This window comes from Formica exsecta, unplaced genomic scaffold (genome assembly GCF_003651465.1).
Source record: "Formica exsecta isolate Colony F162 unplaced genomic scaffold, ASM365146v1 scaffold26, whole genome shotgun sequence".
Taxonomy (NCBI): domain Eukaryota; kingdom Metazoa; phylum Arthropoda; class Insecta; order Hymenoptera; family Formicidae; genus Formica; species Formica exsecta.
Window position 1 is genome coordinate 1,720,644 of NW_021849866.1, and position 16,615 is coordinate 1,737,258.

The 16,615-nt window shown below is 35.9% G+C and overlaps 1 protein-coding gene across 2 annotated transcripts in view; it reads left to right on the forward strand.

Moving 5' to 3' along the window:
• Positions 1-16,615, forward strand: part of LOC115236688 (furin-like protease 1) — a 216,999-nt gene that overhangs the window by 173,553 nt on the left and 26,831 nt on the right. The window contains exons 3-11 of one of the 2 annotated variants that reach the window (XM_029809291.1): positions 2,566-2,784; positions 3,261-3,389; positions 4,454-4,619; positions 5,453-5,625; positions 10,879-11,296; positions 11,640-11,757; positions 12,683-12,764; positions 13,411-13,621; positions 15,518-16,240. In XM_029809291.1, coding sequence (XP_029665151.1) covers positions 2,566-2,784; positions 3,261-3,389; positions 4,454-4,619; positions 5,453-5,625; positions 10,879-11,296; positions 11,640-11,757; positions 12,683-12,764; positions 13,411-13,621; positions 15,518-16,240 — 2,239 coding nt within the window. The remainder of the gene's footprint in view (positions 1-2,565; positions 2,785-3,260; positions 3,390-4,453; positions 4,620-5,452; positions 5,626-10,878; positions 11,297-11,639; positions 11,758-12,682; positions 12,765-13,410; positions 13,622-15,517; positions 16,241-16,615) is intronic. The other variant, XM_029809292.1, reaches the window with a different exon arrangement.

Genomic DNA, 16,615 nt, shown 5'->3' on the forward strand with positions numbered 1-16,615 from the left:
GGAAGAAATGACAATAGACGAGCTGAAACGAGTCGGGGCTGCTCATTCTACACAATGTTCTGAAGCAGAACCTTCATTTTCCGAAAAAATATGTACATCGAGTGAGAAAAAAATTTCTCCCATGAAAAGTAAAATGTCAAAACCGTGTTCTGTGTCAGATACTGACGAGCAGATAAAACCCGATCCTCCGCCACCGAGATATCAACATTGGAGTGAGAATCCGCCATCTTATTGCAATCATTGCTCAAGCAAGACAGTTCGTACACCCACTGTTAAACCCTCGCCAATGATTTTTGTTCCTCGGAAGGAGCCGTGGAAGTCTTGGACGAAAGATGCCACGTCATCTTTTCAAGATATTCATGAGGATCGCAGGAAAAATACGAGTAAAAATGGATGTGACAAGACAGACACCAGGGCGAAAATAACGCCGTGTTTGCCGAAGAGTGTATCGGAAAAGCGTATATCGCGCTGTGTGATCTCTTTTGAAGATAAATTCGCCTCTTCTTCGACGCTTCCTGCGTTTGTTAACAGAAAGAAGCCAAGAGTCGTCCAGCAATTTCCGCTGACGAAGAGCGGTCGTTGCGTCGAGAAACCGGGAAAAGATTTCACTACGCCAGACGTCAGCGATTGCAATCCCAGCATGGCGAGCTTCAAATATCGATTGAGCAAGTGTCCTTCCATCAAGGAGATGCCGAGTATCGGCGTCAATCACGAGTCGTCGGATACTGACGTAGACGCGCGACCGAAGCAAGAAGCTGCTTTGTCCGTCTGTGAGAAAATCGAAAAACAGGAATCGCGACCGCAGGATAAAGAGGAAGGGAAGAGAAAGAGATTCAAGTCGTCTAACGGATGGACCCGACAGAGATACAAAATTCGCTTAAAGATATTCCAGAAGGGAAATGGACATCTCGATCCTTGTCTTCCGCGGATCGTCGAGCTGCGACAACCGCGCGATGGGAAAATGCGATCGATCTTGTCGAAACTATTCGGGCTCGATGCCGACCAAGGCGAACTTTCTTCGCGATTGAAGAGACCGTGCCGTCCGCCCGATTATTGTCCATCCAAGTGGCCAGTTGCCGAGAAGAAAAGTTATCCGACGAAGATGGACGAGAGCAGAGTGGTTCGCGGCCAAAACCTGGAAAAGCATCTTTGCAAAAAGCATCGTTGAGCATCTCTAGAAGACTACTTTATCGTTTCAAATTAAGCATCGATGGATTCAAACGACATTGACTTTATGCATGTCTAAAACTTGCATTATTTACACATATTTTATATTTCATATATAAATAAAAACTTTAATATGGTAAATATTTGCAAAGCATCTGAAAGACAATTTTGGATTTAAATATATAATCTTAATAAAATATTATTTTCGTAAATATTCTTTTCAATTTATACAATTTCCAATAAATGTAATATTGAAAAAATAATACATTGACTAATATCTACTGTTATAGTTCTCTCTGGACAAGCATTTAATCCCGCTAAAAGGACGAGAACATTGAGATTCTCTGCAACAGAATTTGCAAAGTACCCGTTCAATTTATTCTGCCTTATTTATATTAATAAGAAACAGCATAATAGCTTCTTTGCAAGTGAAATATATAGTCGACATCCAAAAGCGCAGGAAGGGAGGCGCGGAAATGAAAAAATGCAACTCGGGTAACCCGAGACGGCTGCAAAAGAGGTCCGCTCGTAGCAGCTGGCCTCCAACTTTTCACGTTTATCATTATCTCACCCTCTCGTCGTACACCCTTATTTTTGTACCCGGTGGAACAAACTTGCACATCAAACGCCGTTGTTTTATGGCCGGTATACATTTTCATTTCTGTCGGAGGATGATATATCTCGCAGCCCTAATAAACGCGACTCAGGATTTAGCAAGCATTTATCTTGTCTATATCGTACGAAAATAATGAGGAAAAAAATAAAAACGCAAATTGGCGTTAATCCAATTTCGATAATTAATGCAGAATGATGGCAGATTTTACATTATCCGAGGATATATCTATGAAGATTTATGTTCTCTCGATCTGGGCTTGCATAATATCATTGCATATAAAACTGGATTAATTCATATTACGATTTTATAATATAATTTGATATTCAAACACTGAAGTAGCTATTCGTCCAAGATATTGAACAAGTTATTATATGAGATTAATAAAATTTACGATATTATAATATTAGGCATGAGTTGCATATATTTTTTCCGAACGAAAATTTGATTTATATATTTAATAATCTTTTTTTCTCCTACGTTTATCTAATGAACATGTAATACACACAAAAAAATCGATACATCGCTCCAATGACTCCAAAATTGCTACCTATCTAGGTACCCGCGTTCGTTTTTTCCCCTCTTCATTGAAATTGCGCACAATTAAGGAACACGGTAAAATAGCGAATGAACAGTCGCTACTGGTAATGTTCACGATCATTAACTTCTAATTGAATGCCGATGAACAACCGGCTCCTGGCTGGTTTTGTCTAACTGATCCGAAATAATGAAAATCGGGACGATGTTTTCACGGTATTCATACAGAACAATTCGCATTGTTACAGATAAACGATGATTGGTTCCACATGGAGCATCGATCCGTGCCGAAGAGATCGACAGAGCCGCATCTCGAAGTGCATCAGAGGCTAATGAAAGACTACAGAGTACATCGAGCGGAGCAGCAGCGAGTGAAATCGCGTACCAAAAGAGATCTTATAATCAAACGTCCGTCCAATATACTATCCATACTAAATGACGAAAGGTGGCCTCAAATGTGGTATCTGGTAAGCGATTTTACAATCACAAGAGCACGTTATTCTATATGTGATAAGATTAATTGCATAGATAAATAAATATATATAGATATAATTTTATATAATTAAATTATTAAAAATATAATTCGAAAAATTTAGGAAGTAATGTGTATTTTTTTAACATTTAATTTTATAATTGTATGTATGGCAAAAAATGCATCGTATAAACAGTATTTTCAAATTGAAAGGCTTACGTTTAACTTACGATTAGCCATAATGGCATTCTGTTACTATTATCAATAAATGTAAAAATATCTATATTTACATGCATTTTATTATATAACTTTTTTGAAAGAATTATATAATACGATCAACGGAAATAATACAAAATAAGCCAGCTCGATCAATATCGGCTCAGAAAAAGCGTTGACATTTGTATCGTAGATGGAGACCCACGCTGTCGGTCGAAAGTTGGATGTCGGAAATATTGGATAATATTTTTTCAGAATAGAGGAAAGGGACTGGACATGAACGTGCAGGGTGCTTGGGCCGAGGGAATTACTGGGAATGGCGTTGTAGTCACAATTCTCGACGATGGATTAGAGAAAGATCACCCAGATCTTTTTAAAAATTATGTGAGTATTTTAGCGTATCTCGTATATTAATATTTTTTTATTAAAAATTAATCGACTTTTTAATTTGGGTAAAATCTACTATCAGAACAAAATAGATGGCGCGAACACATTTTTAATATTAAAAGGTGATGTGTGCGTGTAGTTGCATTTCACATTCAGCGTCTATTTGTGAAATAATACAAACTGAAATTAATTTATATTTGAGTAAACTGCATTTTGTAATTTTTTACGGCTGTTACAGTAATTTTATATAAAGTAGCTTTCTCTCTGATTAAATTAATACGAATATGCAAAAACGCAGGCGCTTAATACTTGCCTAATATCACGGGATGTATGTCAGTCCAATGCATTTTATATTTGCCGAGGCAAGAAAAAAGAAATGTGAAAAAGACTCCGGTGAAATACACAATAGAGTGTGGCAGATGAAGGCGTATCGCGGATGCACAGCAAACATCGGTTACATCAGAATACAAACATGGGATATGCATGTATATGACGAGTAATTATTGATTCGCGGATGATTACATTGAATGAGAGATATCTGTACACGCAATAGAAAGTGAATCGCATTAATCAATCAGTAGTCGCTGCTTTGATTACGCGGATTTGCGTGTATATTCCTTCGCATTTATATTTCTCATTACGCAGTACGCGGATATACACACAGACACGAATGTGTTTGCATTGAGAAAAAATTTTCGAAAATATTCATCAATAAATATATCTGAAATAAAATTTATTACATAAAGAGAAAAAATTATATTATTGCTTGCAAAAATTGTATTAATTAAAAATTTTTTATTTTCTTATTATAAATATTTTTCATTCTATAAACCTAATTTCTTAATATAAATTGCTTCCAAAATTTTTCTGTGCAAGCAATTTGTTATATATCACATATATTTTTATCGTTACTTATTTTCATGATTGTTTCATCTCAAAAAAAATTTTTATCTGTCCGCGAGTCTTAGTTTTTATATCGAAGTGGAAACGGAATAACGCGAACGAGATTCATCGTGAAATGCATGAATTTTAATTGACACCGCTGACGATTTCTGTTACAGGATCCGCAAGCGAGTTACGACGTCAACAGTCACGACGAGGACCCGATGCCAAGGTACGACTTGGTAGATAGCAATCGACACGGCACCAGATGCGCCGGAGAGGTCGCAGCCACTGCCAACAATTCTCTCTGTGCCGTAGGTGTTGCTTTTGGAGCTGGCGTGGGTGGTGAGTATTCTGAAAAGCATTACTTAACATTCATAATCATGTACATTGAGAATTAAAAGGACTTTCTGTACATTAGAATTCTGTACATGTAGAATTCTCTACATATGTGTAACTTAAGATGTGTGTTGAATTATGTAGATTTTTATTTTAACAACTCCGACGTTTTCTACAACATCTGGAATTATATTGCACGAATAAAATATAAAAATTTAATTGTTATTTTACATAAATTTTATTATACATATATAATTTTGAAATAAGATGAGAATAAGATATCGACAAATTTAGAGAGATAGAGAGAGAGAGAGAGAGATAAGGAAAGAAAATATTTTAATGTTGACTCGTCAGAAATATAAGTTTTATTTCAACAAAGTAATTATTGTATTTAAATTTCGCACTTCTATTTCCAATTAGCAATAGCAAAGTTGGTGTTGAAATAACGACGTGTATACTGCGAGCGACGTGTGTCTGTAATATGCGAAATTGATATTGCGAGACGGCATCATTTTCGAATTAGGATCGGGATTGGCAATAGTCTGTTACATGTTACGTCTGTTACATTCGGGACTGATCTAAATCGATACGCAATGCCCAATTTCGATCTTGTAAATTGGATCTTCCGTTCCACGAGCCGCGGGAATTGTGCGAGATAATTAACACAAACATGAAATGCATGCAGTTTAATCATGTGATGGAAGACTCTTGATATACATATATGTATATATATTGAATATTACACATAATAGACAATATACATGCGTAAAATCCTTTATGTAAAAAAGCCAATATGTCATTACATTATCATATAATGTTGGCTTTTCATTCATGTACAGGTGTTCGAATGTTAGACGGCGACGTGACGGATGCCGTTGAAGCAAGATCCTTGAGCCTAAATCCTCAACACATCGATATTTATAGCGCGTCATGGGGACCGGATGACGACGGCAAAACTGTGGATGGTCCCGGTGAACTTGCCACCAGAGCTTTTATCGAGGGAATTACCAAAGTGAGTGTTCACCATTGGAAATTCTACTACTTTTTTCACAGATTTATTTAGCCGCTATTAAATAAATTAAATCCAAGAGTTTTTTTTCTAAATTAATTAATTTTTAATACAGTTCTATTGGATCTTTGATGTTTTTAAATCTTGAAATTAAAATACGAAAATCGAATAAAATGGATTGTATCTATTTTCGACTTTTGGCAGCCGAGAGTAAATGTTATTTCTCGTAAGAAAAATAGTTTTACTCGCGAAAGATTTACTCAAGATATGTCGGAGTATCTCGCAAACGTCCCAACATTATTTAAACGCTAATTGCCTAATCGAAAAATGAAGAGGCTACTCTTAATTATAATCTTAATTAACATATCTTTTTCGTTATTAATTGCCATATCTTTTAAGTCTTTGACGATCTGAAAATAAGTATGCCGTACGTTTCTCTCGGAGCTTCAAACTTCGATGTAGTAGCGTAATCCACTTAGGACTGCAATTTTCTTCGCTATAATTTCCTGCGTTATGACAAGGTAAATGCAATTAGCCGCAAGGTATCCCTGTACGAAACGGAAGCTTCTAGGTTGCTTCAAGACGCTTCCTTGACTCTCAAACGTCAAGCTGCAGGGAATTTTCCAGCTTGGTATTACAACGCTTGTGTTCTGTTAATGCGTTGCATACAAAAACATCGATTATAAAACTCAAATCAAATATTCGAACTACGAAATCTCTCTTTTATCGATTAAGATAAAGATATTAATTTGAGGACTTTTAATTGAAAATTTTAATCGAAGATCCTTTTAAAAAAAAAAAAAAAACTCTTGGAAGATTAATGTAAGTGTGAAAATAGTAAAGGTCGATCGATAAACTATCTAATACAACGTTGCGGTACTGAAATGCCGAAGCGAGAAACTGTTCGCACATAAGTGGAGATCATTACGTTCCGATCTTCCATGATTTTTCTACGAATCGAAATTCCTCGAGAATTACTCTCATCGGTTGAAATCTTTGTTCGAGAGTAAGAAAGAAATTTAACAGCTCTCGTGATTGGAGTTAACCAACTCCTAAGTTCAATTATCGTCCTCCTAATTTCTTATATCTCGCACCAAAAGAATACGTTTAACTTGTTAATGGTTTTCCTTGTAAAACCAAACAAGCGGGAGAAGAAGTTGTTTTAAGTACTGTAAGCTTCGCTATTATTTCTTCGAAATTCGTTCAATGAAACGCGAATTCGTTTTGCAATTGTTACAAGATAATTATAAACATTCATTTACAGTAACTTTACTACATCTCCTCGATATATATTTTTCATCTATATTTTCTCTTAAATATATTTTATTAATAAAATGTCAAACTTTTTTTATAAATAATTAAACTAAGTAATTAAAATTTTATAAATAAATTATTTAGAGAGAGAAATGTAGCATATTTTTATAAAAACAAAAATTCTCTTCCAACTTTTTAATATTGATTATCATAATGTTATAAAAGTGTAGATAATATTATTGCACATACAGAGATAGATAAGCAAATATTTCATTGCTCTTCTTCGCACCTCGTTTGTCACGAGAAGGAAAAATTCATCTGTTTGTTGTTAACGCGATTCGTATGCTCGTATCCGAACAGCCGCGTTGTAGAACGAAATGAAATTCGCACAAATGTATCACGCGCAGAAGCATCCTCTGAGATCTTCCGAGTTTCAGTGCCGACAATAGCCATTGTCATCTCGATGTATACGCCTCGTGCAGAGGCGGCGGCTCCTCGATCGCGTTCGCGGCATCTCTTTATCGCGATTCTAAAACGGTGAATTTTAGCATTGAGAGAACCTCTACTTCAAGTAACGATCATTAAAGCGCAGACATTTAGCATTAAAGACGAGCCATCAAGAACTGTTGAGAAACTTTGGTAAAGATCCTCGGTACTGTTCATTTCTGTTATCCGTGTGAACCGAGTGACCTATTTTGCGATAGCCGTAGTTGTCAATAATTCGAAATACCGAGGGTTCTAATTAACTTTTTTATAATTAAAAGCTGTTTTACACTGCAAAACTTATTTTTGAAATAGTAATTGTTCTCAAATATCATTAATTTTAGCTTATTTAAATCATATGAATAGTCAGTGCTGGTTCATTAGAGTTTTTGATAAATTGATAACTTACGTACAATAGGTAATGCCCTTTATATCTATGCGACACGAATGAAAAAATTAAGATAAAGAAAAAGTATAATGTTATGTTAATAATATCCTCTGCATTGTCACTTGATTGATCACACTTTGACGTCCACAAATGATTGATTTCTTTCGACGATGGTGTCACAGGCGTCGACAGAATCGTCGACGGAACGATGACAGACGTAATTCAATTAGCAACGACGACGAACTCCTCCAGCTAGACCCGGTTTAATAGACTCGCTCTCGGCGAGAGAGGTCAGCCTTCAGAAAGTTTCTAATTGGGTGCTTTTAAGCGACTGGCCGACTCGAGCCGCGTTAGAACGTATTACCATTTTAAACTTACTGCCGGCGACGACGACGTAGCCGTAAAATATATGCAAATGTCAATATGGTCGATGCAAAACTAGTTGAAATATATGGCAACTGGCGGAACATATCGAGGAAATGGTCACGCAGTGCTTTCACCAAAATTTATAAAAGAGCGTAATAGTCTCCAAGGCGATAAGCGGTGAATTGCTAATTCGTAAATTTGCGTTTGTTTACTGTAAAGGAGATGACGAAAATTGTGGCAGAAAAAGCAAACAGAAAAGATATAAAATATATAAATAGGAAATTATATTAACAGAAAAAAAAAATATATATATATTTGAAATTATATTAATCAAAAACAATTAAAGACAATTTTTCTTGAATAACAGTTTAAAAAATTTTTTCAGAACTGATGCATATATAAAACAAACTTAAAATAAAATCATAAAATCGTAACTTTAAAACACATCAGTTATAACTATAGCTTTTCCTTATATTACAATAACGTGAACGTTTCTACATATTGTAAGGGTTACTATAACCGGTGAGCATTCATAAATGGGATCAACGAGTAATAAAATGAGCAATGTTTCAGATTCTTTCCCGGTAGCAATATTAAACATCTGTGATATTAAATAACTGTCATTCCGTCAAGATAGCTTTTGTGATCTCTTTTCAGATATTCCAAGCAATAAGATACGATGTCGATATCTGTATTCTCAGGAATCGATTTTTATTATACACGAGCTAAACTTTTTGAAGAGTTAGAACCGAGATTATTACAAAAAATTGTCATTGCGCCAATCTTCACACAAAAAAGTTTCCTTTATATTTTTTATCTAGATTTTCATTAATTTAATTAGAGATATTAATACAATATAATTAACGTTATATTATAATAAATGTATTATATGAACTTACGTAACACGATATATATAATTGCGCGTATTTATTAAATATATATTTTTTTAATTACAATTTTTGTTATTAGAGAGACGAAAATTTAAAAAATCTGTTTTTTAATATAACTATTTAATATTGTATGTAGCACTTAGAATTAAAATTGTTAGCACAATTAAAAAAATTTGCGGGATATTATCCTATTAATATAATTAAGCTAATTTTTTATAATAAATATTTTAATGAATATTTATTCTCTAAGGATTGTACGGCAATACGTTTTCTCTATATTTTAAAGGACGTGATAAGTTTACATTATATTATTTAATATATTATGATTTAATCAGCTAAAATACAAATGGTACTGATTATGTCGAGCTACGTTATCCTAGCAGCGGCTTGGTCTCGCGCACAGTTGCACAGTAGACATTTAGTGCAACGACAATTTCCTTTGTAACTGTATCGGATTATATACTATCTTATATTCGACATACAGATGATTGCATTCTCTCTAGGGCCTGTTCACAGGTTCGATAATATCACCCTTGGGGGCTAATGGAACCGTAACTAACTATAGGATTCATACATAGCCGATAGAATCGCATGAAACATGCGCACGTTATATAGTTTACGTCAAACTGGATTAATTCCTGCACATCCTGATTTCTTATATATATATATTTTACATAATTTTGTATATATACTTATATTATACAATTATTAATCTGCATATTTTAAAAAAAGATTTTTTTTGAATGAAAAAAAAAAAATATTCTTAAAAGATATAAATTCATTGTAAAATATAAGATATAATGTAATATCACAGTTAATTAATAATGATTATACAAATTGCGTCTAAGATGTCCGATGCAACCAAGTCAATGCCTTATTTTCGATTAAATAGCTTTTCTGATCAAAGGCTCAAGCACTATATTACTGAATTAGTTAACGTCGGGTCTCAAAGAGAGTTCAGAGTTCGTGGTCACGCCTACACGTTACCTAAGCACACGGTGTCTGGTCTTATCACGAGATAGCCGGACCAGCCGCACCTCTAGCCTCAATATTCAGAGAGTTCCTGTAATCTTAGAGTAACACTGGACAATATATTTCAAAATATTTGTAAAGGAAAAATTTGCAATTTAATAACAAAATCTACATATGATGTGATAACGTCAATTAACTTTTATTTAATTAAAGAATATTCATCGAGAAAGAATTCGTGTGTGCCTATCATTATCAATTTTTTATTATACAATTATATATTATCTTTGTATCAGTGATTAATTCATTCGCTAACTTCTCGAAAAAATTCTTTTTAAAGTGCTATACGAATCGTCCTCAACATTTTGATGAAAATCAGAAATTTAATTTTCAAAATTCCCGTTTTAATCTTTGAACAAGAGCACATATATGTATATAGTGTTGGAAAGTTTCTTCTTACGAGCTTGAGACAATTTAGTCTCGACCTTACGGAGACTATTAACGCTAAACATCCAATCTCATCGACTTCCTAATAACGGTTTCGTTCCGAATCATCCTGTATGTCTACGGGCGCAGAGAAAACGGCTTTAGCATGCAAAGTGTCTTAAACTTCTAAAGCGCCTTAAGCGTCCCGAGCATCTCAGATTCAAGTACCAGTAAAAAAAAAATTCGACCACATCTAAAGTACCCAAAGTGGTAAACTTGTCAGATTCATTTTAGCTCGCAGCATTGAATATGCCCGTTAAATCCTGCTTTTTCAATTCCGCGGTCTGAAACTACCCGACCGTTTTTTTTTTTTAAAGATTTTTATAAGGATCTAAATATTATAGCGCAAAAATCAAGTTATTAAGTTTGATATATATAGTCTATTTCGCACGGATTAAAAAGCCTTTAATCAATCGTTAGGGTCGCAGTGGTAAGGGCTCGATCTTCGTGTGGGCATCCGGGAACGGTGGTCGAGATCATGACAATTGCAACTGTGACGGCTACACCAACAGCATTTGGACTTTGTCCATCAGCAGCGCGACCGAGAACGGCCTTGTGCCCTGGTACAGCGAGGCGTGCTCGTCCACTCTCGCTACCACTTACAGTTCGGGCTCTACTGGCGAGAAACAGGTCGTCACTACGGATTTGCATCATCATTGTACGAGCAGCCACACGGGCACGTCCGCGTCGGCACCATTGGCGGCCGGTATTTGCGCCCTCGCCTTAGAAGCGAACAGAGATCTCACTTGGAGGGATATGCAACACATTGTGGTCAGGACTGCCAAACCTGCGAACCTGCAGGCACCTGATTGGGTGGTTAACGGTGTCGGTAGAAACGGTGAGTACTCGCCGATTTCTTGGTAGAGAAAGAATTTTTCAAGACTCTAAAGAATTGTCTGAAAAACAAAGGAATTCTTAGAATTATTAGTAAAATTACGTGATGATACGTTAATAAGTGAATTAAATCATTATATCAACCCAAAAAAAAAAAAAAAAGATTTAGAAGTAATGTAATTAATAAACATTTATATTTTCTATTAAAATATTTTTTAATCTATCTATAATCAATCTATTTAATAAATCGATAATTAAATATATTTATTCAAATATATCTACTTAGCACAATTAATTGAAATAAAATATTGTTTAACAATGTCGGGCTCGCATTTTATGTCTGACAGTGAGCCATAGCTTCGGTTACGGGTTGATGGACGCTACTGCCATGGTACGCTTAGCGAGAAGATGGAGAACTGTTCCAGAGCAACACAAATGCGAAGTATCAGCGCCACACACAGGCAGGTAGGTGCTCTTAAATTGGGTTGTTAAATAAATGAGAGCAATTTCAAAATCAGTATGTCTTATTCCAAGTATTGATACGTTAATAAAGAAGAAGAAAGATATGTGACAATTGTACAGAGAATCATCAACCTTGAGAAAAATATTCGAAAATGTGGAGAATCGAAATTTGATTTGACTGTACGGATCATTATCTGTCCTTAAATGAGCAAACACGCTTCTCGTAGATTATAAATTCGTTCGAGCATGTCGGCTATCGTCAAATGGGCTTTATTCGCCTGAAATAGCACGTCTGAATCACGTGTAATACGCCACTTGTACCGTCGAGGGTTGTAACGAGTCAGGACAGATAGCATTTTGCATTAAATGAATAGAATTTACATAATTTATAACTTTGGAGTTAAGCTTCTCTAAAACAATTAAGCATAAAAATCTCTTGTACTCAATTCTATGTAAAATAATTTGTTTCAAAGTAATTAATTATTCTAACACGATCTAATATTCATTTATATTTTAAAATAATGTTCAAATAAAAGTCGTTGTTTGAAAAGCAAATGTTATAGTATTTATGATTATTTTTAGATTTTTGTTTAGAAATTTTTTAATTATTTAATTTATGTACAAATATTTTTTTATTTATACAAGATAACGCAGATGATATAATTTTAACATAAATTTAATTTTGATATATCAAAAATAAAAATGGTTTTTTTTTCTATTTAATTTACTATTACTGAAATAATGTCGCGTTACTGCTAAAAAAGGGCATGCGAGAAGAGGCATAAATAATACTTGACCGAGTTAATCGAGCGATGATTTAAAATCGGCAATAGTAATATCTATAAAAATGTATTCATGTAAAAATATACTTCGCGAAGAATTTTGTGCGCGAGCTAAACACTTGACCCGAATTTTATCTACTTTCTAGGACAATTCCGCCAAAGAGCCAATTGGTTCTCGACTTACATGTCAAGGAGTGCAGCGGTGTTAATTTCCTCGAGCACGTTCAGGTAAGTTGAGCACGTCACTCACAGGTGACATCACTAATTAGCGGATTTCGTGTCGGCCATGAAGCACAACGCCGAGTAATAATTTTGAGAACGATGTTCTTCCAATTGACGTTGAATCAGTAGAATTTTTTATCTTTCCTTTAAATAAAAATCAATTTATTTTTCATTACTGGATGTATACTATTATTTTACACCGTCTATAGAAGAGATAAACTATAATACGCCCAATAATTATTTCATTACATAATAATTATTTCGTTGCACAAATTAATTTATGATATATTAATTACTGTATCTACCGGTGAAGCGTAATTACTGGACCGCTTAAATCAGTTATTAAAGAAGCTAAAATACAATATTAAAGAAGTTAAATCAATTAAGTTAATTGCTCTTATAAAATTATTAGTTACAGTGCAAAATTATCTCGTAAACTCTATATTTTTTCGTTTTTTTTTTTTTTGTTAACTAATTAGCAAAATTAGATATAAACATTAAGTTATTAACGAAATATTATAACACCAATTTGAGAATTTACTAATTTTGGTTTATGTGTATCAAGATATGCGTAACGAATTGTAAGTGCTAATAATACATACGAAGAATATACATCATTTATAATAATGGCACAATGAAACGCTTATTGCAGGCAAAAGTATCGCTGATGGCAGCAAGACGAGGGGATCTTCAGATACAGCTAACATCTCCTCAGGGCACGAAGAGCACTCTTCTCGCCAAGAGACCGCACGACGTTTCGAAGGCCGGCTTCAGCCAATGGCCATTCATGTCGGTGCACACATGGGGAGAAAGACCGCATGGAACCTGGAAATTAGAAATTCACAATGAGGGTCGATATCTCGGTAAGTTAATCACACCATATCGTATATCATTGAAGGATGTTTAATTAACGAGTTTAAATGACGAGTGATTTAATACGGGATTAGTTCATATAATATTGATTTGAAATTAGCTATGTCTTTAATGTATTGGTGTTCATTGCTGTTAATTAAGATTAACTAATCAGACACTAAGCATATTAAAATCAGTTAATTAAACCATTTATTGTGAAAACTAATACTTCGAAAAATTATTTGATTGAGTAATTTGTCGGAAAAATAAGTAAATAATTACAGTTATTTTTAGCATTAGAAGAGTTGTGCTTACTTCGTAAAATTTAAATCTTTTCATCTCATCTACAGTTTCTCTAATTTGTAAAAAGATCTTGAAATTTTGTTGCTTTTAATTAATTAGATTTACGCAATTTTCCGATACATGAAAATTGTTTACGATATTCATCAAAATATCAGATTACAGTTTTTCAAGATATATAAAAAAAGACTATCTTTTTTAATTCAAGAGCATTAATATAGATTCAATTATGCTCTCTAATATTCTTAATAATTCTCTTGCTTTAAAGCAAATCTGTTTTTAAAATGATATCTTTTAATCATTATTTAAAATATACAAATCAGCGTCAGATTCATATGCCTGCGAAAAGTATTATACGCTCGCGCGAAGCATAATCTTAGATTAGAATGTCAAAGACAAGCCTCATGGAGATTACGCCGGCATTAGACTCAGTCACCAGAGACGCCGTTCGCTGATCTAAATTTCAAATAGGATTTCACCTTGTTCGTCGTAACAATAGTTTCCAAGTGTCCAAGCAGTGCTGTCATAAGGTCACGGTTACTGAGTTCTCTGTCAGTTGTCGGTCGGAAGTGCCGACAAGAAATCAGCTGATATTGACACTGATCTAGCAACTCTCTCACATCCAAACGAGTAAAATGCGCGTAAAAGAAATCTGTTTTCTTAACGCACGATCGCGAAATTTCTCTTCCCACAATTGTAGAGATAAATCGCGTCACAAAGGATTAATCCATTCATACGCGTGATATCAGGGTGGAATAGCTTCTACATACCTAGCATTGCATGCACATTCTGCAATGCAATGCCGAGGAGTCGGTCGGCGGGATCAACGGTATTCTCGTAGTTCGTGTCTAGGACGCCACGGGGAGGGCTCTTACGTAAACCCCATTCGCGCACGCGATTACCTAAGAAGGTGCATTATCCCCGGAGGTGGATAATTGCCGGTTTCGAGCACACAGCAGAACCCTACTGCAAAAGCACTCCTGCTTTACCTTTAACGGCAGATAGCAGAGAGGAGCTTCGCCGCAGCCGATCTCGAGTAAGGTACAAGCGTTAAAACCACTTCGAACTGTTTCCTCGTCGGCTAATCAAGGCCGATGGTTACATAAATTTCCTTATGCGCCCCTGAAGCTATATAGCATAGAACTGTAATGCGCATCCATTATTGTGTAACGACGTGACTATGTTTCGGGAAATGAGAGGATCACGGGATATTTCAGTCGCTCTTAAACCATCTCGTTGTTTATTTTACTATCGCACATACTCCGTGGACGTATCTCGCCATCGCCCGTAAACACGACGTGCTTATACGAACGAAAAGACTTTTACAAAATCCCCCGTAATACTACCCTAGCTTTCTCGTTATCTCTTTTTAAGACGCTGAGTAACGCGTAATCTCGCGCGGCGGCTGTATCGAGCTATCATTCGTTTAACGATGGATATTTGACCAAGATGTAATCTTTTAATTTTTTCGATGATTTTGCCCCATACACTATCTTTGTCTATAATTATTTAATAACGCCAGTGAACATCGCACCGCATTTCTATCTCTCCTTTAATCGTTACGTCCGCTTTCTTTCCGCTGCATTCTCGGACGCATACCGGATCAGGACGCGCTACTCTTCACGAATGGGCACTGATCTTCTACGGTACTGCGACGCTGCCCGATCGGACCGAGTACGCTCTTTACAATCCGGCTGGCATGAGCATGCCCAGACGGCCGTTGGTGAAACCGCGCGAGACCGCTTTCTCGAAGAACCAAAACGTCCCGACGAAGGGCAAGCAGGCGCAGCACAAGTCTGACAAATCCGGCAGCCTGAGCCCGCCTTTCGTGGTGAACGCGCAGATTCAGTCTCAGAGGAAGGGCAAGGCTCGTGGTCAGCATAAGAACGGCAAGTCGGCCAATCGACCAAGCCCCAAGCCCACCGCTCAGACCTCGCGAGGCCTCAACAGAGGGCCTAATAACGTGATCGGGGACGTGCGTTTGATCACGTCGAGGCCGCGCGGTAGAAGTACACCGAGCCCGATTACCAGCACGGTGACTCAAGTCATCGCGACAACGAAAACACAGACCGCGACGACGAATAGGCACAAGATCGTCGATCTGGCGACTGCCTCGCCCCTTCAAAGAGGTCTGATCTTGTTGGAGCCGCCGGCGAAAGCGGCCACGAACAAGGTCCCGGCGGTATTTCAGCAGTACCCCAAGATTCAGCAACTATATCCAGTTTATGGCGGAGCTCGAGGAGTTGGTCAACAACACGCTACCAGGGCCAAAGGACTTGATTTGTTGCAGGACGAGCAGTTCGATCCGAGGAACCTGCAACTGGACAAGGGTACTTAAATGTCTTCAAGAGAGAGCCGGCGAGACGCGCCGGTTGTTTAACGATGACGGTCGGAAGCTAGATTTATTATATTCACGCATAAATTACGCGTAATTACTTCGATTTAGCCGGTTTTTAATAAAGTCAGTATAAACTTTAATCCTTTAATTAAATCAAATTAAATATTTGAATAAAATTTAATGCGCGCTAAAAATTAGGAGCTCTTTATACGTAATGGCTTAGTAGATTTTATGTTTAAATGACGTAAGTTTTGAATTTAAAGAATTAGATATGAATATGCTTACATAATTACAATGTGATAATTTGTACCGAGAAACGCAGAGTTGATGAAACATTTCTACAAAGAAAAAGAAATATATATAGCGT